We start from the raw sequence: 22,477 nt of genomic DNA on the forward strand, positions 1-22,477 counted from the left end.
GCAATGTTTGCTTTTAACAAATTTCAGCCAGAATGGCCACTGGCTCCATCTCCAGGCTGGCCTATCTACATTGTTTGTTTTTTCTGCCAAGAATGTGTGGCTGTTCCCATTGTAGGTAATGTTTCCCTAGTTCTCATCTCTCTGCTATTGGGTGCTCCAAGTCAATCCACCAAAGAACAATTATCTAGGTATCCTCCTGGGTATGGTGCAATTTTTCTCGCCTACCCTGCTCTTTTTTTTAAAATGGTATTTCTTAAGTGTCAAGCACTGTTCTAAGCACTGGGGTAGATACAAATCAATCAGGTTGGACACAGTCCAGGATACATGAAACTCACAATTTAAACAGGAGGGAGAACAGGTATGGGATCCCCATTTTACCGCTGAGGAAACTGAAGCACAGAGAGGTTAAATGACTTGTCTGAGGTCACGTAGCAGGCAAATGACGAGTCCAAATTAGAACCCATGTCCTCCATACTCCAAGCCTATGCTCTTTCCACTAGGCCATGTTGCTTCCATATCACAATCAATGGTCAGTTGGCAAAACAAATGCATAAAGTGAAGTTTTGCTATAAAAGAAATAACTTTGCCAGTTCACTCCATAGTAAATACATTGTCTGTCTCCTCCACTGGATTATGAGCTCTCTGTGGGCAGAGAAGGCATCTTTTACTTCTGCTGTAATTTCCCAATGCTTAGCATTTTGTATTGCATCCAATGAATGTTCAATTAATACCATTTCTACTAAGGTCCTGCTGGTCTTCTTGATTTGTCTAACCTGTATCCCTGGATAAAGAGCACTGTACGCTTAGGGACCAGAGACTGGTGATCCCATTGAAATAGCTCATGCTGATGAAAATCTCTGGTACTGTGTGAGGTTACCTATGTGCCAGCTAGTAGGACAAGCCTGAGTCCTCTCTTGCCTTTGTCAGTCCATAGTACTGGGATGATTTGGCAAAGCTGAGCACAGTCACCGACACCAGGTAGTTCCTGAGTGACTGTTTCAATGACCTAAAATTAGGGGCTGGAAGATTTCCAGGGGCTGGCACAATCAGTGAGTTGACTCTGCACAGAACTTCGCCGCATTAAGAATGCCTTCTTTTCGTTTGGGAGGCCAGAGACTGGCAAATGTGTGAGTGCAAAGCCAACAGCTCAAGGCCATCGGTCTACAGGGGGAAGACGAAAACGGATCATGTAGCTCTTATCACCATCATCACTGGTATTCCTTTCAGTGCTTACTGTGTGCAGAGCACTGTACCCAAGTACTTAGGAGTGTACAATATAACAGTTGGTAGACACAACCCCAGCTCACAATGAGCTTACAGTCTACAGTCAGTGGTATTTACTGGGTGCTTACTGTGTGTACAGCACTGTACCTAAATACTTTGGAGTATAAAAGAGGTGGCAGACACGATGCTTGCCTACAGTAAACTTAGTGTAGAGAGCGAAACAGGTGATAAATATGACTAAATCATTTATAAATATATAATGTACAGATATGTATGTAAGTGCTATGGGGCTGAGGGTAGGACGAGTATCTGTGCTCACATGTCACAGATCCAAGTGCACAGATAATGCAAAAGGGAGAAGGAACTGGAGAAGCAGTGTGGCCTATTGGTCTGAACACAGACCTGGGAGTCAGAAGGACCTGGGTTCTAATCCCGTTATCCACCATATGTCCCCTGTGTGATCCTGGGCCAGTCCCTTCACTTATCTATGCCTCAGTTACCGCATCAATCAAATGGGGATTAAGTCTGTGAGCCCCACTGGGACATGGGCTGTATGCAACATGATTAGCTTTTAACTACCCCAGTGCTTAGTACAGAGCTCTGGCACCTCGTAAGTGCTCAACAAATACCATTTTTAAAAAAAGGGGTTTAATTGGAGAAGGCTTCTTAGAAGAGATGTGACCTCTCTCTGCTTATACATTGCTCTGGCTACTTTGGTGACCGGAGTGTCTATATCCAGGACAGTCTACTTTGATTACGAATTTTCTCACCCTGGAGGATACGTTTGACCGGGTCACAGGGGAAAATAATCAGCAGTGCCAAGCCATGCATTCTTTTGCCCTGGATGCAGCACCCGCAGTGAGATGGCCGATTGGTGGAGGGAGCACCCCTTCGCCACAGGACACACAATTGGGCGCCAACTCCAGAGTAGGCTAGTTGAGCCAAAGGCTCTCACAGAAGTCTTTGCCGCCAGCCCAGAAGCTACGTAGCAGTAGGTGTTTGGAAGTGAAACATCACTTGAGGCTAGAGAGCAGGTTACTATTCTGACAGTGCGGCCCTCTCCGGGATGTCTGAAATACAATCTTAATGGGTTATAATTGCAGGAGGTAAAGGGAAGAGAAAGAGAAGGACAAAAAGCTAACACAGAGAGAAGCAGCAGAATAGTCTAGCGGATAGAGCGTGGAGCTGGGTTCTAATCCTGGCTCCACCACTTGTCTGCTGTGGGACCTTGGGCAAGTCACTTCACTTCTCTGGGCCTGTTACCTCAAAATGGGGATTAAGACTGAGAGCCCCACGTCGGACATGGACAGTGTCCAACCTGATTGGCTTGTATCTACCCCAGAGCTTAGAACAGTGCCTGGCTTGGAGTAAGCCACAGAATACTATTAAAAAAAAAGTAAAAAAAAGCTCCACATTTTTGACAGACCAGAGGTAGTCTTTCAGGTTTTTACAATTATTCTGAGCTTGAACATTCATGTCCAAGGCTCTAAGTGCCCTTCTTCCATAGGGTTTTTTATCAATGTAATCTTGAATTACTCTGATTATATTCTGACCCATTCAAAATTTACAGTCGACTCCATTCAGCTACCACTTCTCACAAACAAGAGGTCCCTAAAGGAGAATCTTGACCAGAGGCTTAAACACAGCAGATAATTGATATTAATGATGGTATACACGTTCATTTGCTAAATAGCTCAAAATGGTAGATGGAGGTATGTATTCTACCTTCCATTCAAATGGAGATGCTAGGGAAAAACAGTCTACATATGATTTGCCCAAGATCATATTCAAGTCCAAAAATCTCTTGAATTTCAACCCTGACAGTGTGCCCTCTCAATCCCAATTTCCTATCTAGAAGCTACTACTGTCTGAAATGATTTAAGGAGTCATCTGTTTTTTTTTCCCTTTCCCACAGAGAGACAGGCTAAAATAAGAGGTTTTTAAATCATAGCGCAATACAAGTGAAGATTATGCTTCAGTGTACACAAAACATTCACATGCTTTGGGGTGCACTTTCCATATAGTTTCAAGCTTGTCTCAGTTACAGACACAGCTCCCGGGTTTTCAAATTAGAATTTAGCTGTCATTTTGTCAGCTGCGCTCTTAGCACTCATATAATTCACAGATATCCAAAACGAAAACACTTCCCTGATTTTATTTAATTTAAGGAGTGTCTCCCCAAAGGATCATTAGAACAGGATCCATAGATTTCTACTTCTTTGAACTCAAAGTAGATGTCACCAATGGTAGAAATCATCTCTGAGTGAGCGTGTGGCTGGCAAGGCCAATGTGGGGCTCAGTCGCGATCGCTTTTGTGCGGATAAAAAGCCTGACCCTTGTTGTCTGATATATCTGATGTTCACAGAGCCTGGCAGGGTTTTTCTTTGGTCTCCTTGTCTCAGTCTTCACAAAGCCTCTGCTCAAACAGAGTTGCTCCTTCATGATGGCAGCAGGCCCTGCTGGCAGTTGACTCCCAGTTTTCAGCTGGACCGGAGCATCGCCAGAATCTTTGTTTACCGTGTCCATAAAAGGTTTGTGGTTTCCCAAGTTCAGCTGGCCACCCACCCAGCTGCTGCCTGGCAATCCGCTGTTCTTCATGTTTCATTCTCCTCACATGTCTCACCCAGGGAAGCTGTGCTGAGGTGAGTCTGGATTTCATATGCTAAGAGACTGTAAGCTTGTTGTGGGCAGGGAACCTGTTTATCAGCTCTGTTGAACAGTACTCTCTCTATAGAGAAGCAGCATGGCTCAGGGGAAAGAGCACAGGCTTGGGAGTCAGAGGTCTTGGGTTCTAATCCCAGCTCTGCCACTTATCAGCTGTGTGACTTTAGGCAAGTCACTTAACTTCTCTGTGCCTCAGTTACCTCATCTGGAAAATGGGGATTAAGACTGTGAGCCCCACGTGGGACAATCTGATTACCTTTTATCTACCAAGCGCTTAGAACTGTGCTTGGCATAAGCATTTAATAAATACCAAAATTATTATTTACTCTTCCAAGCACTTAGTACAGGACTCTGCACATAATAAATGCTCAATCGTATTTATTGAGTGCTTACTGTGTGCAAAGCACTGTAACTGCTTGGCATAGTACACAGGCTTCAAGGCTCTCCATCACGTTGCCCCCTACATCCCCTCCCTTCTCTCTTTTCACTGCCCACCCCGCACTCTCCACTCCCCTGCCGCCCACCTCCTCACCGTCCACCGATCTCACCTATCCCAACGTCGACTCCTGGGCCACGCCCTCCCGCAGTCCTGGAATGCCCTCCCTCCTCTCCTCCACCGAACTGATTCTCTTCCCCTCTTCAAAACCCTACTTAAAGCTCACCTCCTCCAAGATGCCTTCCCAGACTGAGCTCCCCTTCTCCCTCTACCACCCCCCTTCACCTCTCCACAGCTAAACCCTCTTTTCCCCCCATTTTCCTCTGCTCCTCCCCCTCTCCCTTCCCTCAGCACTGTGCTCGTCTGCTCAACTGTATATATTTTCACTACCCTACTTATTTTGTTAATGAAATGTACATCGCCTCGATTCTATTTATTTGCTATTGTTTTAATGAGATGTTCATCCCCTCGATTCTATTTATTGCTATTGTTCTTGTCTGCCCGTCTCCCCCGATTAGACTGTAAGCCCGTCAAAGGGAAGGAACTGTCTCTATCTGTTACCGATTTTTACATTCCAAGCGCTTAGTACAGTGGTACTATTGAATGAACAATTGGTGATGATGCTAAGAGACTGACTTTCTTCCAGAAGCTCATGTTTGGCGATCCCGTTTTGCCGTTTGATGGTAAGCGGAGTCCATAAAGGATGCCGTTGGCCCAGTTCAAAGAGTCGGAGGGAATGTTTCATGTGGGGTTCCGGGTGCCCGGCCTTAGAGGAGGCTGGCCACTGCTACAGCACTGTAGTCGGCAAGGTGAGGCTGGAGACCCTACAATATGCTGTCATCACGCTCAGTTGTTTCAAGGGCATCTCTCAATAAAATCAAACTAGGAAATTCTTCTGAAAATGGTCATCTGCACCAAAAACGGTTGGCCTTTTTCTTCTTGCTAAATAATGCCTTTGTAATGGTGAAACTCGCCTTCCATCTCCACTGAATAGGCAATGGCAGTCAAAATTGTAATACTCACAGGGAAGGCAGCTAATTTAGGAATAATGGTTCTGCAATCTGAAAAGCTCATCCCAAGAGAGATAGTGTTTTTTTTGTCTGAAGCATTTGTTTCTGACAACTACACATAAATTGCTATAGCAAAACAAAATGAAATGACTCCAGATTTAAGATGAAACCCATCCCTCCCTACATCAAAATATTACTATGAATGGAAAAACAATTGTACATTACAGATCATATAAACTCACACACCATTCTAACATCCCTCCCATACATCCTGCCCTTTTGATCTTCACAAAAAGTGGGGTCCTAATCAATCAATCAATGGTATTTACTGAGTGCTTACTCTGTGCAGAGCACTGTACTAAGTGCTTGATAAAGTACACTATAATAGTTGGGTAGACATGTTCCCTGCCCAACAATGTCAAGTTTCATCATTTTCAGCCAAATAAAAGAAGTTGTGAAATATCTGGGTTGATCAAATAATCAATCAGTGGTATCTGCTGAGCAGTTACTGTGGCGCAAAGCACTGTACTAAGCATTTTGCAGAGTACAAAACAGTAGGGTTGGCAAAACCAATCTTTGCCCACAAGGAATTTTGGTCTAGAAGGGGAAACAGACATTAAAATGAATAAAAATTGTGCAAAAAGCAGTGCGGCACAGGGGAAAGAGCATGGGCCTGACAGTCAGAGGGACCTGGGTTCTAATCCTGGCTCCGCCACTTGTCTGCTGTGTGACCTTGGGCAAGTCACTAACTTCTCTGTCCTCAATTCCCTCATCTGTAAAAATGGGGATTAAGACTGTGAGCCCCATGTGGGACAGGGACTGTATCCAACCTGTTTAGCTTGTATCTACCCCAGCACTTAGTAGTGTGCCTGGCACATAGTAACTGCTTAACACATAGCATTAAAAAAAATAGCAGAGTAAAAGGATACATACATAAGTACAGTTGGTTTGGGGTGAATATCAAGTGCTGAAAGGGTACAGATTCAAGTGCAGAAGCAACAAACAAGGGAGAGGGATTAGGGAAGATAAGGGCTTAGTTGGGGAAGGCATTTGGGTTAATATTACCACTTACTGAATTTTATTTTTATTGCATTAGAAAGCAACATGACCGTGTTCATACATGGATACGTGGAAAAGTATATATACACATTTAAATCTATAGCAATATGTATTTGTCTCCCTCTCTACACTGTAAGCTCATTGTGGGCAGGGAACACATGTACCAACTCTGTTGTACTGTACTCTCCCAAGCACTAAGTATAATTTTCTGCACACAATAAACACTCAATAAATATCACTGCTTGATCGATTAGGCATTTCCAAGACTGCTTATTGGCATTTCAATTTTTGGTAAGCTTCCACTCAGTGAACACAACCTCTCTCCCTATTACAGGATGCCAGATTTGTTGAATTTTGGGGGTTTTATGGCATTTTTTTAATGGTATCTTTTTAGCACTCACTGTGTTTCAAGTCCCGTTCTAGGTGCTGGGGTAGATACAATTTATACATGCCAGATAAAGTCCTTATCCCACATGGAGCTCACAGTCTAAGCAGAATAGAGAACAGATTCTGAATCCCCATTTTGCAGTTGAGGAACCTGAGGCCCAGAGAAGTTAAGTGACTTACTCAAGGTCACACAGCAGAGCCCGGATTGGAACCCAGGTCCTCTGAGTCCCAGGCCCGTGCTTTATCCACTAGGCCACGCTGCAGAGGTCACTGCTCTAGTATGGTACTTGAGACCAATCTTCACTATGTCTTTAACACATTTATGCTGCCCTCTTTCAATTCACTATAACCTGGGTGTTTGGGGAAACAATTAAAATAATAATAATAGTATTTTTCAAGTTCTTACTATATAGCAAGTAATGTTCTAAGTGCTGGGGTATATATAAGATAATAAAATAATCAGGTTGGTCACAGTCCCTGTCCCACAAGGGCTCACAGTCTGAATCCCTCATATCACAGATGAGGGAACTGAGGCACAGAGAAGTGAAGTGACTTAACCAAGGTCACACAGCAGACAAATGGCAGAGCTGGGATTAAAACCCAGGTCCTCTGACTTCCTGACCGTGCTCTTTCACTATGCCATGCTGCTTCCATTCACCTAAAACGTCCCCAGCAAAGTGGTTTCGACTCAAGATGCCATTGGAGAATTTGGGAGCTGGAAGACAGGGTGACTGACTCTGATCTAATGTTTGGCACAGTCAATCAGTCAACACTACTGATCGAGTGCTTACTGTGGGCACAGCACTATACTAAGTGTTTTTTTAATGATATTTGCTAAGTGCTTACTATGTGTCAGGCAATCAATCAATCAATCAGCGGTATTTATTGAGGACTGTGTGCAGAGAACTCTATTAAGCATTGGGAGAGTAAAAAATAACAGAGTTGGTAGACACATTTCCTGCCCAAAACAACTTTAAAGTCTAGAGGGCGAGACAGACATTAATGGAAATAAATTACGGACATGTACGTAAGTGCAGCGGGGCTGTTGGGGGGTGGTGAATAAAAGGAGGCTATGCCGAAGGGAATGAGAGAAAAGGAAGTGAGGGCTTAGTCAGAGAAAGCCTCTTGGATGACATGTGCCTTTAATAAGGCTTTGAAAGAAGGGAAGAGTGATTATCTGAAGAGGGAAGGTGCTCCAGGCCAGAGGCAGGACATGGGTGAGAGGTCAGTGGCAAGAGAGAAAAGATGCTTGCTGTGTCCTGGCTTGGTTTTGGAGCTACTGGCCAGTGTTCCCGCTTGCCACAGCAGGCTCAGGCCCTTAGGAATCCATTCCACTTAGACTCGAAGTTCCTTGAGGGCCAAGATCGGTTCTACCAACTCAATCACACTGTCCTCTCCCAGGCGCTTAGCTCTGCACATAGTAACTGCTCAATAAATACCACTGCTTGATTCTATGATTCTGCAGAGGATGTGTGTGGGGGCTGGGGGTTGGTCCATGTTGAACCCTTGAGAGTGCGCCCTCTAGAAATGGCATGTGTCTTGATCGGTGGGTGGGTGGGTGGGTGGGAGGGGGCAGAAATCTCAACCACCCTCACTCTCCACCCATTTCCACCCACCAAAAGCTGGTTTATGGAGAGTGTGTGGAGTTGGAGCCCTTATTGCTTAGAATGACTAAAAAAGCCAATATAGATAGGTATAAACATAACTGCTCTTTTCATCCATAGGATTGCCTTTTCCCCTTCCCAACTTTAATTAGTCTCCAGGGGCACACACTAGAACTTTGAGGCACTGATGTGCTGATGGGAAGTTTTAATGAAACCCCTGAAGCACATTTACAGAAGTCTGTTTATTTTGGAGTTTAGGCATTCAGTGAAGAATGACTCAGTAAGCCAATTTTCAAACACTTCTTCTGTAACTATAACTAACTTCAGGATAATCTTGAATTGTGTGGTAAAGAACAAAATTTGGATGGGAGTATGGCTTTATCGAAACAACTTAAATGATCTAAACTCCTTTACTGCTTGCCAAGGTGAGTGTGTACATCCCCTTCATTCTATTTATTGCAATTAATTTGTCTTGTTTTTGTCTGTCTCACCCGATTAGACTGTAAGCCCGTCTATGGGCAGGGATTGCCTCTATCTGCTGCCGAATTGTACATTCCAAGAGGCGCTTAGTACAATGCTCTGCACATTGTAAGTGCTCAATAAATACTATTGAATGAATGATGGTACTTATTGCTTATTATATGCTAGGCACTGGGGTAAGCACAAAACTACCAGCAAAAACACAGTCCTGTCCCTGAAGGGGCAGATTTGAAGGCAAATGAAGATAAATTACTCCACAAGTTCAATAATGTCAATAGAATTATAATTAAACATTCATTCCTTTATGATTCCATTGTTCTACAGAATTCATATTTAAATTACTCCTGTATGTAGAATTTAATAGGTAGTATACCCTGGAGAGTAGACAAAATTGACAGATACCATAATATCACCAGAGGCAGCGACCACCACAACCAGCTAGAATGACAGTGAATTACAATTCTTAGTGAGGAAGCCGTAAGAGGTTATAGAACAGCACAACAGTGCCAGCATTTAATTATGCTGCTAAAGAATATGGTGGCATTGTTTGGTGATAAATTGTTAAATACATCATTCTGGAAAATAAGAGGCTCTTAAAAAGAAAACAGTGATGACGATGGTATTTGTTAAGTGCTTACTATGTGCCAAGCACTGTTAATAATGTTGGTATTTGTTAAGCGCTTACTATGTGCCGAGCACTGTTCTAAGCGCTGGGATAGACACAGGGGAATCAGGCTGTCCCACGTGGGGCTCACAGTCTTAATCCCCATTTTACAGATGAGGGAACTGAGGCACCGAGAAGTGAAGTGACTTGCCCAAAGTCACACAGCTGACAAGTGGCACTGTTCTAAGCGCTGGGGTCGTTACAAGGTAATAAGATTGTCCCATATGGGGCTCACAGTCTTAATCCCCATTTTACAGATGAGGGAACTGAAGCACAGAGAAGTTCAGTGACTTGCCCAAGGTGTCACAGTAGACAAGTGGCAGAGCCGGGAATAGAACCCATGACCCCTGACTCCCAAGCCCAGGCTCTTTCCACTAAACCACACTGCCTCTCAATGAATGAAATCAATGAAAGTGGTTAATCTGGCAGTGTTGGATGAAACTTTTAGGAAACTGCTGGCAATTATCAATCAATCAATATTTATTGATCGCTGACTGTGTGCAGAGCACTGAACTAAGCACTTGGGCGCATGTACTACAAGAGAGTGGGCAAACACGTTCCCTGCCCACAATGAGCTTACAGTCTAAAGGGGAGACAATGATAGACATAAATTATAAATATGTACATAAGTGTTGCGGGCAATGACCTGAACTATTGTAGTAAGAGGTTGCCTGAACTCTTGAGTGTCGTCTTGGAAATTGGAATCAGCTGAGGGGAGATGCTACTGTCATAATTTCCAATTTGCGTTTGGTGAATGGCATCAGATGTCCCCAAAGGGGTGGGACCGTCATCCAATGCCACCTGGAGAATGGCAGTGAACCTGTCCTTCGGGTTGGGGAGGTGGCAGGGCTGTGCTGGGTCAAGCCCTCTCTTCATCCAGTGAGGACTCAATAAATGCCACTGATTGATTGACAGCTGTCATAGCTCTCCCAATCCAACTCTGGGCCATTTGTCCCTCATGGTTGTGAGTGAAGCCAGGTCTGCTGATCTCGGCGTGATGCTGGACACAGGGCCAGCAATTTCATTCAATAGGATTTATTCAGCGCTTACTATGTGCAGAGCACTGTACTAAGCGCTTGGAATGTACAAATTGGTAACAGAGACAGTCCCTGCCCTCTGACGGGCTTACAGTCTAATCATGGGCAATCCTGGGCAAAACCTGGGCAATGTGGCCCAGGACTAGTTGAGTTACGACCTGAACTGGTGGCCTAGCCACAAGACAAGCTTGAGGGGAAAGTGCCTCACAGCCACCCCAGAAGACAGAAGTGGTGGGTTAGTACCTTCCTTTCTCTTTCTTCCTCTCCCTTGCCCTCACTCCCCACTCTTTACTTCCCTTTTCTCTTCCTCCCTTTCCCTGACCTTCTCTGGCCTCAGCCCCTTTTAATCCAGCCCCAATCCCGTTTAAGACGATAAGAATGCTGGCAGCTTTAGGCAACGTTTTATTATAAACAGAAGTGCGAGACAAACAACTATTTCAAATCCTTTGAATGCACGTCAACTTTAAGTTCTACATTTCAGGAGAGAGAAGAAGAGTAACCTGGTGGATAGAGCACAGACCTGGGAGTCAGAGGACCTGGGTTCTTTTCCCAGTTCTACCTCTTTTCTGCCATGTGACATTGGGCAAGACATTTAACTTCTCTGTGTCTCAGTTCCCTTATCTATAAAATGGGGATTAAGACTGGGAGCCCCATTTAAGACATGGACTGTGTCCAACCTGATTAACTTGCAGCGCTTAGTACAGTGCCTGGCACATGGTAAGTACTTAACAAAAAACATTTTTTTTTTTTAAAAAGCAATCTGCTCTCTGAAGCTTCCCCTGAAGAGACAGCAACTTCAGGGCAGGTGTGCAACAGATAACTTTCCACCCTTCCAACTGAACCACTGTTCTTGATTTCAAAGAAAGCACAAACTGTTAAGAACTGGATTCAGAAAACTGTTTCACCCCTCTGCTTCTAAGAAAATTGATGATGTTAGGGGAGAAAATGTAGAAAGCTCCATTCCCTTCTGTTTTACATTTAGTAGCTTGGAGAGCTTACTTCGATTTGAACTTGGGGAAACTTAGAAAGGCATATTGTTAAGCGTACCTGAATTGGAAATTATTACAATAGCCTCTCCCCTCAGCCGATTCCAACTGCCAAGACTACACTAGAGAGTTCAGAAATTGCAAAAGGGAAAATGGGGAGGAGGAAAGGGTCACTGTAAAGGGAGAAGGCAAATGCTGGAAAAATGAAAAGTTTGGGACAGAAATTAGGGCCAGAAACACAATGACAGCAGAAATCCCAAATCTCCATATGTTTGTGGGCACCAATGTGGGTTGTAATTTCCAGGTACACCAAACCCTCTGGAAAATCTTCAGAGAATACAGTCACAAATTTAAAAATTAAATATCATTTCAACCATACGACTCCCGCCAACCCCCACCTGAGACAGGAAATTCTAACCATGCTGCAAAAGAAATTTAAAACCCTGGTCAAGTCCAAATGGGTTTGTTTTATTTACCTACAGGGCCATTTGTAAATTTCATTTCAGGACTTAGGAATAAAATGGATACTTAATTTTCTTGTCAAAAGTTAAAACAGATCAAGGAACAAGGCACCTAAAGCACTTCTTCCTGATTTGACTTATGGTCATTGTGAAGGTGAGCCCCAATTTGCTGTCAGCTATTAGCATATCTCATGATGGCAGATGGGTCATGTTCCTCAAAATGGTAACTGTTTAAATGGTTGCACTGTGGGGTACTGTCCCCATAGATATATTTGTAATTAGTTAGGATTGGACATAGTCCCTGTCCCATATACAGCTCACAGTTTAAACCCCATTTTACAGATGAGGGAACTGAGGCACAGGCTCACACATCAGACAAGTGGCGGAGCCAGGATTAGAACCTAGGCCCTTTTGACTCCGAGGCCCATGCTCTACCCAGCAGGCCACGCTGCTTCTCGTTTGACCCCACCAACCCACCAGGGTTATGGAAATTGCTAAGTAAATTCTGCTGTCCTGAGAAATTCAAGAAGATCCCCACTAGTACCACTTGGCGGAATGGTTGGAAAGGTCAGCATTTAAAGAACCCTGTTTCCCCCATCACCATGCTAAAGAGGGATGTGTGGTAGATCCAGTCCTGCTCATCCTATTCTCTGCTGCCATTTTAAAATATGCAATGTGGAACCTGAAAGCCAGATCTAAGTCAAAATAGCCTTCAGATTCACAAGGAAACTCTTTCAACTCTACAGGCTATTGAGATCTTCAAAAGTTTGGGTTAGCTAAGCAAGCAATTCGCCCTTTCCACATTCACCCACAGCACTCATATCCATGAATTACATATTACAAATGATTTATTTATATTGTCCCTCTCCCACTCTAGACTGAAAGCCTACAGAGAGCAGGACTACCAACTCTGTTGTACTGTACTCTTCCTAGTGCTTAGTAAGTGCTTGACACACAGTAAGCACTCAAGGAATGCCATTGATTGATTGACAAAATGCTCTAAATTTTTCAAAATCCCAAATAACCAGGTTCAGCCTTCTTGTGGGCCCCCATTAAATATGCTTTACTAATGCCCACTTAATTTTCCAGCTAGTGAACAAAATGTTACTATGACTGCACCTCCAAATTAGAAACATTAAAAGAAGTCTTTCACTCTAGAAATTTCCAAATACTCTCTCCTCCCCTATACTGGATCTACTTGGATGCCCAAACTGTCATGAATTCAGTCTGTCTCTCAAACCAGAGGGTATTTATAACAAAGCTCAAATAATATTGGCTTAGGTCACCACTCCAACAAAACTACCTCTTGTCAGAAGCCCTCTGCCACTATCTATGCTTGTTTGAGTTTGTTATCTGTCACCTCTCCATTCCTCTCTGCCTTCTGATGCCATGTACTGTCTTTGATCTGGGAATTTTTTCCCCCAGTTTCTGAGAGCAGATGGAAGGGGCTGTTAAGCACTGCATCTCCATCTGCCAAGGAGAACAGCCCCAAGAAGAATCAATCAATCAAAGGCATTTATTGATTGCTTACTGTGTGCAGAGAACTTGGGAGACTACGACAGAGTTGGTAGACACAATCCTGGCCCTCAAGGAGCTGCCCATCTATTGGGGGGAGACAGACATTAAAATAAATCACAGATAGAATCAATTCAACTACATTTTCTGTCTCAGCCGTGAATAAGGAAAAACAGTGGCCTATATGCACAAAGACATCATATCACCTCCAGATTTAAAAACAAGGAAGAGCATAGGTGTTTTTCTTCTTTAATGGTATTGGTTAAGTGCTTATTATGTGCCAGGCACTGTATTAAGCTCTGGGGTAGATACAAGTTAATCAGGTTGGACACAGTCCCTGTCCCACCCAAGGCTCACAGTCTTAACCCCATTTTACAGATGAGGGAACTGAAGCCCAGAGAAGTAAAGTGACTTCTCCAGGGTCATGCAGCAAACAAGTGACAGAGCCAGGATTAGAACCCAGGTCCTTCTGCCTTCCAGGTCCATGCTCTCTCCACTAGGCCACGCTGCTTCTGCAGTGTGGAAAGTATTCCATCAAACTAGCATTCGAACATCTGTCTGATGGAAGTACACAGAAAACCCACAGCTCTCTGCCATCCTCGGCAGGCAACCAGGCTCTTGATGTTTCACTAGTTTACTTATGCTTCATCTGGAGATGCTTCCAATGTATAATGTTTGGGTTGGCTGGGTTGCTACATGTCAGCCTTTCACCTGCAGTCTTTTTGGCACTGCTATGTTTGGGTTGCAAAATGATGGCTTTGAACACAATGTTTTGCCACCATCTGCTGGCATAAACCATGCCCGTGGTACCACAAATCTTGAGGGGTTTTGGAAAGGGGTTTGGAGAAACCCAGAAGGGTCACCAGGAACTGGCTTCTAAATGTTGTAGCGGCTGAGCCAGGTGGAGTGCGGAAAGATCGCTTTACCCCACTTTAGGTCCCTATTCTCTTCCCTGACTATTCCTCAACTCACTGTCTTTGTCCCGCCCAAGCCCACCTTCTAGCTACTCCTTGCCTCTTGATTCTCTTGCCTCCGCCCCCTTATTCACATTCTTCTCTCAGCCTGGAACATCCTCCTTCCCCAAATACACCAGACTGTAGCTCTCTCACAATCAAAACCCTCCTAAAATGCTTTCTCCTCCAACAAGCCTTCCCGATTGTACAAACCTGTCCAGCAACTCTATGAACCTATTTAAGCTCATTCTTGGCACTCGGGTATCTAACGTCCATTCGACTATAAATTCAATTATCTGTCTTGACTGATGGTAAACAACTTTAGGCCCATCTTCCACATTAGGGTACAAGGTCCTTGAGGGCAGATTTTGTACTTCCCTAGTGTTTCTATTGTGAATTGAACCAAAGAGGCATGGAATGAACCCCAAAACTTCAAATTTGGTATTTATTTCAAGCTGGATACCCTGAGATTACAAACAAACTCACAGGAGATCACAGACATTTGAGGAAAATCGGATGAGGAAACTCCTTAAGTGGGTGCAGAAACGATAGGACAGCTGAAAGGAATGGCAACCTAGTCGATTATCATCTGTAGGAAGGATGGACAAATTGGATATAAGAAAAGAGCTAACTTCAATCTATAGAGTTCTCCCAGGGGTTTGGTTCTGAAATGGGGAAGCAGCGTGGCTCAATGGGAAGAGCCTGGGCTTTGGAGTCAGAGGTCAAGGGTTCGACTCCCAGCTCTGCCACTTGTCAGCTGTGTGACTGTGGGAAAGTCACTTAACTTCTCTGTGCCTCAGTTCCCTCATCTGCAATAGGGGGATGAAGACTGTGAGCCTCACGTGGGACAACCTGATTACCCTGTATCTACCCCAGTGCTTAGAACAGTGCTCTGCACATAGTAAACGCTTAAAATTACCAACATTATTATTATTAAATGTACATTTGCCATGTTCCATGAGCACTTTGTTTCTCCTCCTTACTGAACCTTTTGTTTGAAACTGCACATTCCCAGGGTACCATCATTTCTAAGAAGCACTTTAAATGAGACCCACAAGGAGGGGTCACTTAATGCATGAAAAGGGCTCAAAACACATGCTTTAAAAAACTGGGCTCAGATGCTCTTTAAAGTTGGAATGAGGAAAAGGGGACCAAGTGCCAACTCTTGCAGAGTGCAAATGTCTGAAAATGCTCTCTGAAGAAAATACAATGGGTTTGTTTGTTTTTGTTTTTTTCCAAAAAAGAAAAAAATGCTATCTAGTACATTACACATTATGCCTCATCTAAAGAAAGAGCAAGTGCTGAACCTCTCAGCTTGTGACCACGACCCTGTAAAATGTGTTCTGGATAAAGGCAGAAGTTCAGAAATAGATTTGCATTAGATTCAAAGGTAAGAATGTGAATGGAAACAGGAAAGCTAATTTTGCATTTAGGGCACGTGAAGTTCTGTTCACACTAATTCAGCCAATTTGCATGTCGATCAATCTCAGCCAAACCACCAAGAACGATTTAATGAAAAAATGCAGTGATGTCTAAAATCATTACTCCTACATTACTCTGATTTACAATGTAGGTGGAAAAGAGAAGACCAGTATACTAATAAATATATATATCAGTAGTTTCAAAGTTAAATAAAACATCTTTTGTGGCCCAAAAATTTAGAATTCTGTTATTCAGGCAAATGCTAATAGGAAAAATGGATCCATTCTGTTGCAGTGTACACTCCCAAGCACTTAGTAGAGTGCTCTGCACATAGTAAGCGCTAATCAATACAATTGATTGATTCATGAATGAACATCTAATCATACTTATTTTTTAATGATATGATTTTGACCGTGCATACTTGATATATTTTTGTACCACTAATATATCCTCATTTTTTCTCTGTCCCTGAACAGATCTGGGGGGAGGGGGATGTGAAGAGGGAGAGAGTGCCAGGAAAAAGGGAAGGGAAGAACAGGAGCACTGGAGGTAAAATTGATGAGAAAGAGGCCCAGGGAGTTGGTCTTGTACATTAAAAAAAAAAACCACCCAAAAACAACCAACTCCTCATTGAATCACCATTGTTCTCCCCATTTTATAGACCCTTTAGAAATCATATCTTCCTAGGGAGGCCTTCCCTGAATCATTTCTCTCCTCCAGCCCCATTTCAATTAAATTGAATTTACTGATCGCTTACTGTGTGCAGAGCACAATACTAAACTGGAGGTGGAGCCTGGAGAGGTAGTAAATGATCAAAACTAGTATCTGGAGTGGGTGTTAGAGGCGGATGATATGGGCTTCAAAGAAAGGGAAAGAGAGGGGTGGGGGAGGTGGAATGGTGCCAAAGCAGCACTGGGGAGTGAGGAAGAAGACGACTCCTCCCCCTTTCCCAGAGTGAGTCCGGGAGGGTGGATGAAGTTGAAGTCCCCTGTACTTCCCCCAATACTGCCACTTCAGTAGTGAGGAGCTAACAGTCTAGAGGGGAAGACAGACAGTAAAATGAATTACAGTTAGGGGAAATGGCAGCCTCTGCAGATAGGTGCATAAGTGTCGTGGGGTTGGTGGTGGGCAGCTTAAGGGGTCCGTATTCAAGGGCATTGGCACCACAGAAAGGAGGGTGAAAAGTAAAAACGACGGTTTAATCAGGGAAGGCCTCTTGGAGGAGATGTGATCTTTGGAAGGCTTCGAAGGTGGTGTGTGATGGTCAATCAATCAGTCAAAGGTATTTCATTCATTCACTCATTGAGTCATATTTACTGAGCACTTCCGGTGTGCAGAACACTGTACTAAGCGCTTGGGAAAGTAAAATATAACAATAAACAGACACATTCCCTGTCCACAACAAGCTTACAGACTAGAGAGAGAGAGAAAAGTATTTACTGAGTGAAGCAGTGAGGACTACTGGAAAGAGCACTCTTGACTCCCAGGTCCACCACTTGTCTACATGACCTTGGGCATGTGATTTCACTTCCCTATGTCTCAGTTATCTCATCTGTAAAATGTGATTAAGAATGTGTAGGACAAGGACTGTGTCCAACTTTATATCTATCCCAGCGCTTAATACAGTGGCTGGCACATGGTAATCATTTAATTACAATACAATAGAGTTGGTAGACCCAAATCCTGCCCACAAGGAACTGGCAGTCTACAGGAGGAGCTTGCAGTCTACTGGGGAACTCAGTCCATCAGATATGAAAGGGGAGAGAGTTCCAGGTCAGTCGGAGGATGCGATTCAGGGGTCGGCAAGGAGACAGACAAGATCGAAGTTCAGTGAGTAAGTTGGCGTTAAAGAAGTGAAGTGTGCAATTTGGGTTGAAGTGAGAGATCACGTAGATAAAAGTAGGAGGGGAAGAGCTGATTGAGTGTCTCAATTTCTGTCTGATGTGGAGATGGATGAGCAACTGCTGGAGACTTTTGAGGAGTGGGAAGCCGTGAGTCATAAAAATAAACAAGTGGGGGGTTCTCAGAGCCAAATTCTTTCCTCTGGACCATCAGCAGGGATAGAGACTAATACTGAGAAATACTTTTTCACATTTGAGCGGTGAAAGTATGGGATTTATTACCACAGGAAGGAGTGTCGGTTCGAGAAAGGTTCATATGAGTTCACAGACATGAACTAAGTGGATTATGGTGGATGTCAAGAAGGGTGCCCTTCCTGTAATCACGCTCCGAGACAGACCCCTGGGCTGCTTTAACCATGGGCCTGACCGAATAACTGCATACTGATGATCTCCTCTTATTAGAGGAGATGATGGCTTGGTCCGGGAGGGTAGGAGAGCATATCGAGGTTAATATAGGAAGCAACTGATCCCATCACAAAATAAGTCCACAGACGATGGAAAAAAATTTAAGGAAGTAGCAGGTTGTACTAAGCAAGAGGCACCAGCAATTTGGCCCAGAGAAAACTTGGTAAAATGGAAGCAGACTTCGAAAAATGCAGCCATCGTCAGTTTTTAGATAGCTGTACATAAGCAGACTGCAGGAAAAGCAAAAAATAGGAGAGCAAGCTGTGGGTTTTGAGGGGCATGTTCAGCTAGAGTGAAGCAAACATGACCCTCCTAATAATCAATGCTTCACAGATGTTAAAATGACTCATGTTTACAATTAATATACCCATTGTTTGGAATGGAATGATGACTTCTGAGCAAAAGTTGGACTTTTTCCACTAGGAAACATATCAAGCTTGCCTCCCAAACACCAGAGAATGAAAATTCAGCCAATAATACTTTGCTTTATGGCTTTGTTAAGCAAACAATAAATGACTCATCCTAAGACCTGAATTCTAGAGAAGCAGCATGGCCTAATGGAAAGAGCATGGGCTTTGGAGTCAGAAGGACTTGGATTCTAATCCTGGCTCCACCACATCTGCTGTGTGGCCTTGCGCAAGTCACTTCACTTCTCTATACCTCAGTTACCTCATCTGTATAATGGGGAATTAACAGCGTGAGCACCATGTGGGAAATGGACCGTATCCAACCTAATTATATCTATGTTACTTGTCTGTCCCTCCCAGTACGCTGAAAGCGCCTTGAAGGCAGTGATCTTTTCTAAACTTATTCTCCCATGGACATAGTCCAGTGTTTGCACCCAGTAGATGATCAATGCTATTAATCATCTTCACTGATTCATTTTCTTCATGTAATTCGTTCAAGCTTTATGAAAGCACTAAAGGAACCAAAATGAAAGCTTCATGGGGAGCTACCAAAAATCAGGGGAAGCTAATCATCCATTAGTTTCAAGTACCCTGAAACATTAAAATGAGCTCTGAGTAGAAGGCAGTACAAATGGCAATAGCCTCATCTTTCATTTAAAGAGAATGTCAAAGTTCAGATGTTGCTTGGATATAATCAGAATATACTGGGAGCAAACATTTGGAAATTAAGTTTGTAACTGGTTATGTCCTTAAACTTGCTTATTCTTTCTTCTACTTCTCTCTTACCTATAGGTAAAGGTAAGCAGCGTGAAGCAGAGTGGCTCAGTGGAAAGAGCACGGACTTGGGAGTCAGAGATCATGAGTTCAAATCCCGGCTCTGCCACTTGTCAGCTGTGTGACTGTGGGCAAGTCACTTAACTTCTCTGTGCCTCAGTTACCTCATCTGTAAAATGGGGATTAACTGTGAGCCTCAATGTGGCACAACCTGATTACCCTGTATCTATCCCAGCGCTTAGAACAGTGCTCTGCACAAAGTAAGCGCTTAATACCAACATTATTATACTGTCATCTTTAGAATAAATCATCTTCTCAGAGCTATCAAGTTAGAGAACATCAGAAATGTGATTATTCTGCTCAAAATCCCTACGGCTCTGAATTTTTATAATCTATTCAGCATTTTCTAGGCAAGAAATCCGCAAGAGTCAAAGAAAAAAAAATTGTATATGGATGTTTGGTTTCCATCCCATCTGATCTAGAATTTTAACCTTCTAAATGCAGCAGAAAAGCATCAAGACCTTGTAGTATTTCTAAGTATTCCTTCTTGTTTTGTTGCTTAATCCAAAATAGCAAACCAGGGGCTGAAGTTGTTTTGGAGACACTTATCTCTAGTACCTCCACAGAAAGCACCACCTCACCAATGTGAATATGCAAAAAGAAATGACAAGGAACTAACTGTTTGTCCATTTCAGAAGTACATGGAGTCCTGCTCCCATTGCGCTTCTCCCTCTCAGCCCCACAGCACTTATGTACATATCTGTCATTTTACTTATTTGTGCTGATGTCGTCTCTCCCACTCTAGACTGTTAGCTCATTGTGGGCAGGGGATGTCACTGTTTATTGTTGAATGTACTCTCTCAAGCATTTAGTACAGTGCCCTGCACACAGTAAGTGCTCAAAAAATACGAATGAAGGAATACCATGGCATTTAACAGGGATTTGGAGATGCTTCAGGTGGATTCAAATTTGCTAATAGCCAGTCGAATGGTGTGACTATTCGTGGTCATAAAGTCCTCATGTGATTTTAAACTTTAATAACATTTGACATACATATGAGACAAGAGATGCCAGAATGTGTGCTTTCACTATGTTTGGGATAACGGAATAAAGGCAGAGTCTTCTGACAATGTTCATCCGTGTAGATAATAATAGTAATGATGGGATTTATTAACTGCTTATTATGTGCCAAGCACTATTCTAAGTGCTGGGATCAATACAAGGTGATCAGGTTGTCCCACATGGGGCTCACGGTTTTAATCTCCATTTTACAGAATAGGTAACTGAGGCACAGCAAAGCTTAATGACTTGCTCAAGGTTACTCAGCAGACAAGTGGCAGAGCCGGGATTAGAACCCATGTCCTCTGATTCCCAAGCCTGTGCTCCTGACACTAGGCGATGATACAGCGCGATGCAGTGCTGGGACAAATAGCTGTACCCGAGCAGTTCCGGGCATGAGATACTCAACCCAAAGATGGTATTTACTGGTCACCTACTGAGAGCAGAGCACTCCCCTGGAGGGAGAGTGCAAATCAGTAGAGGTGGAAGCAACACTGCCTAGTGGATAAAGTCCAGGCCTGGGAGTCAGAGGACCTAATCTCAGCTCCACCACTTGTCTGCTGGGTGCCTACTGGCAAGTCACTTAACTCCTCTATGCCTCAGTTCCCTCATCTGTAAAATGGGGATTAAGACTGTGAGCCCCATGTGGGACAGGATCTGTGTCCAATCTGCTTAATCTGGATCTACCCCAGCGACTAGTACAGTTCCTGACTTAGACTAAGTGCTTAAATACCTTAAAAAAAATGGTAGATATGATTCCCTCCCTCAAGGGGCTTACAATCGAGTACACTAGCACAAACTTGCCTTAATGAAAAATCCTGGAACTTCACTGCTATGTTAGAGGAGAACTGGGGTATTTCTGCCATTGTTACCATTGTTTAAATCCTAAAAGCCCCAAAGCCAATCCCTGGAAAAATAGTTAAGTAAAATGACGATCTACTCACCACCATGTTGTAAGCATCAGGGACTTCAGTTTCAAACTGAAATTTTCCACCTTGGTAGTAACCCTCATCTATTAGAATAAATAAAATAAATAATAAATCATTTTTAAATTGGAAAAAAAAACAAGAACAAAAATAAGATCTTTGTGTAAAGCAGATCAGTGAATAAAAACTGGTAAAAGAAATATATCCTGCAATTGAACAGATTCTTGTTCCAAAATATTTATCGCTGTGATTAATTCATAAGACTATTTGTGATTTAGTTTTTTTTATTTCCGCTCATTTTGGTTTCTGGCAAAATTAAGACTATGCAGCTCCAAGAGTGTGAAATCCTAACAAATCAATATTAATAAAACAACACATATAACTCTTCATGTAGAAAGCCCTAACAAATTTATGCATATCTAGTAGGTATCTGCCACTTGCCAGCTGGGTTGTCCTTGGGCAAGTCACTTAATACATGTCTAAAATTTAGTTCCTTATCTTCCTTATCTGTCCTCTCCCTGACTTTCCTGTCACTGTGGACTGCACTACCATCCTTCCCAACTCATAGGCCCGCAACCTTGGTGTCATCCTTGACTCAGCTCTCTTATTCACCCCACACATCCAATCTGTCACCAACGCCTGCCAGTCTCACCTTTACAATATCACCAAGATCCGCCCTTTCCTCTCCATCCAAACTGCTATCATGCTGGTACAAGCTCTCATAATATCCTGGCTGGATTATTGTGTCAGCTTCCTCTCTGATCTCCCTTCCTCCTGTCTCTCCCCACTCCAGTCTATTCTTCGTTCTGCTGCCCGGATCATCTTCCTACAGAAACACTATGGGCATGTCACTCCCCTCCTCAGAAACCTCCAGTGGTTGCCTATCAACCCTCATATCAAGCAAAAACTCCTCACTCTTGGCTTCAAAGCTCTCCATCACTCTGTCCCCTCCTACCTCATCTCCCTTCTCTCCTTCTCCTGCCCACCCCATATACTCCGCTCCTCTGCCGCTCACCTCCTCACTGTCCCACGTCCTCCCGCTGTCCTGGAATGCCCTCCCTCCTCACTTCTGCCAAACTAACTCTCTTCCCCTCTTCAAAGCC

At 43.5% G+C, this 22,477-nt stretch overlaps 1 protein-coding gene across 2 annotated transcripts in view; it reads right to left on the reverse strand.

The window, feature by feature from the left end:
* The window catches only part of UBE2F (ubiquitin conjugating enzyme E2 F (putative)), a 177,632-nt gene that overhangs the window by 71,457 nt on the left and 83,698 nt on the right, over positions 1-22,477 (reverse strand). For both annotated transcript variants that reach the window (XM_029068630.2, XM_029068631.2), the window contains one exon: positions 21,393-21,460. In XM_029068630.2, the coding sequence (XP_028924463.1) occupies positions 21,393-21,460 (68 nt within the window). The remainder of the gene's footprint in view (positions 1-21,392; positions 21,461-22,477) is intronic.

This window comes from Ornithorhynchus anatinus, chromosome 7, assembly GCF_004115215.2.
Source record: "Ornithorhynchus anatinus isolate Pmale09 chromosome 7, mOrnAna1.pri.v4, whole genome shotgun sequence".
Lineage (NCBI taxonomy): Eukaryota > Metazoa > Chordata > Mammalia > Monotremata > Ornithorhynchidae > Ornithorhynchus > Ornithorhynchus anatinus.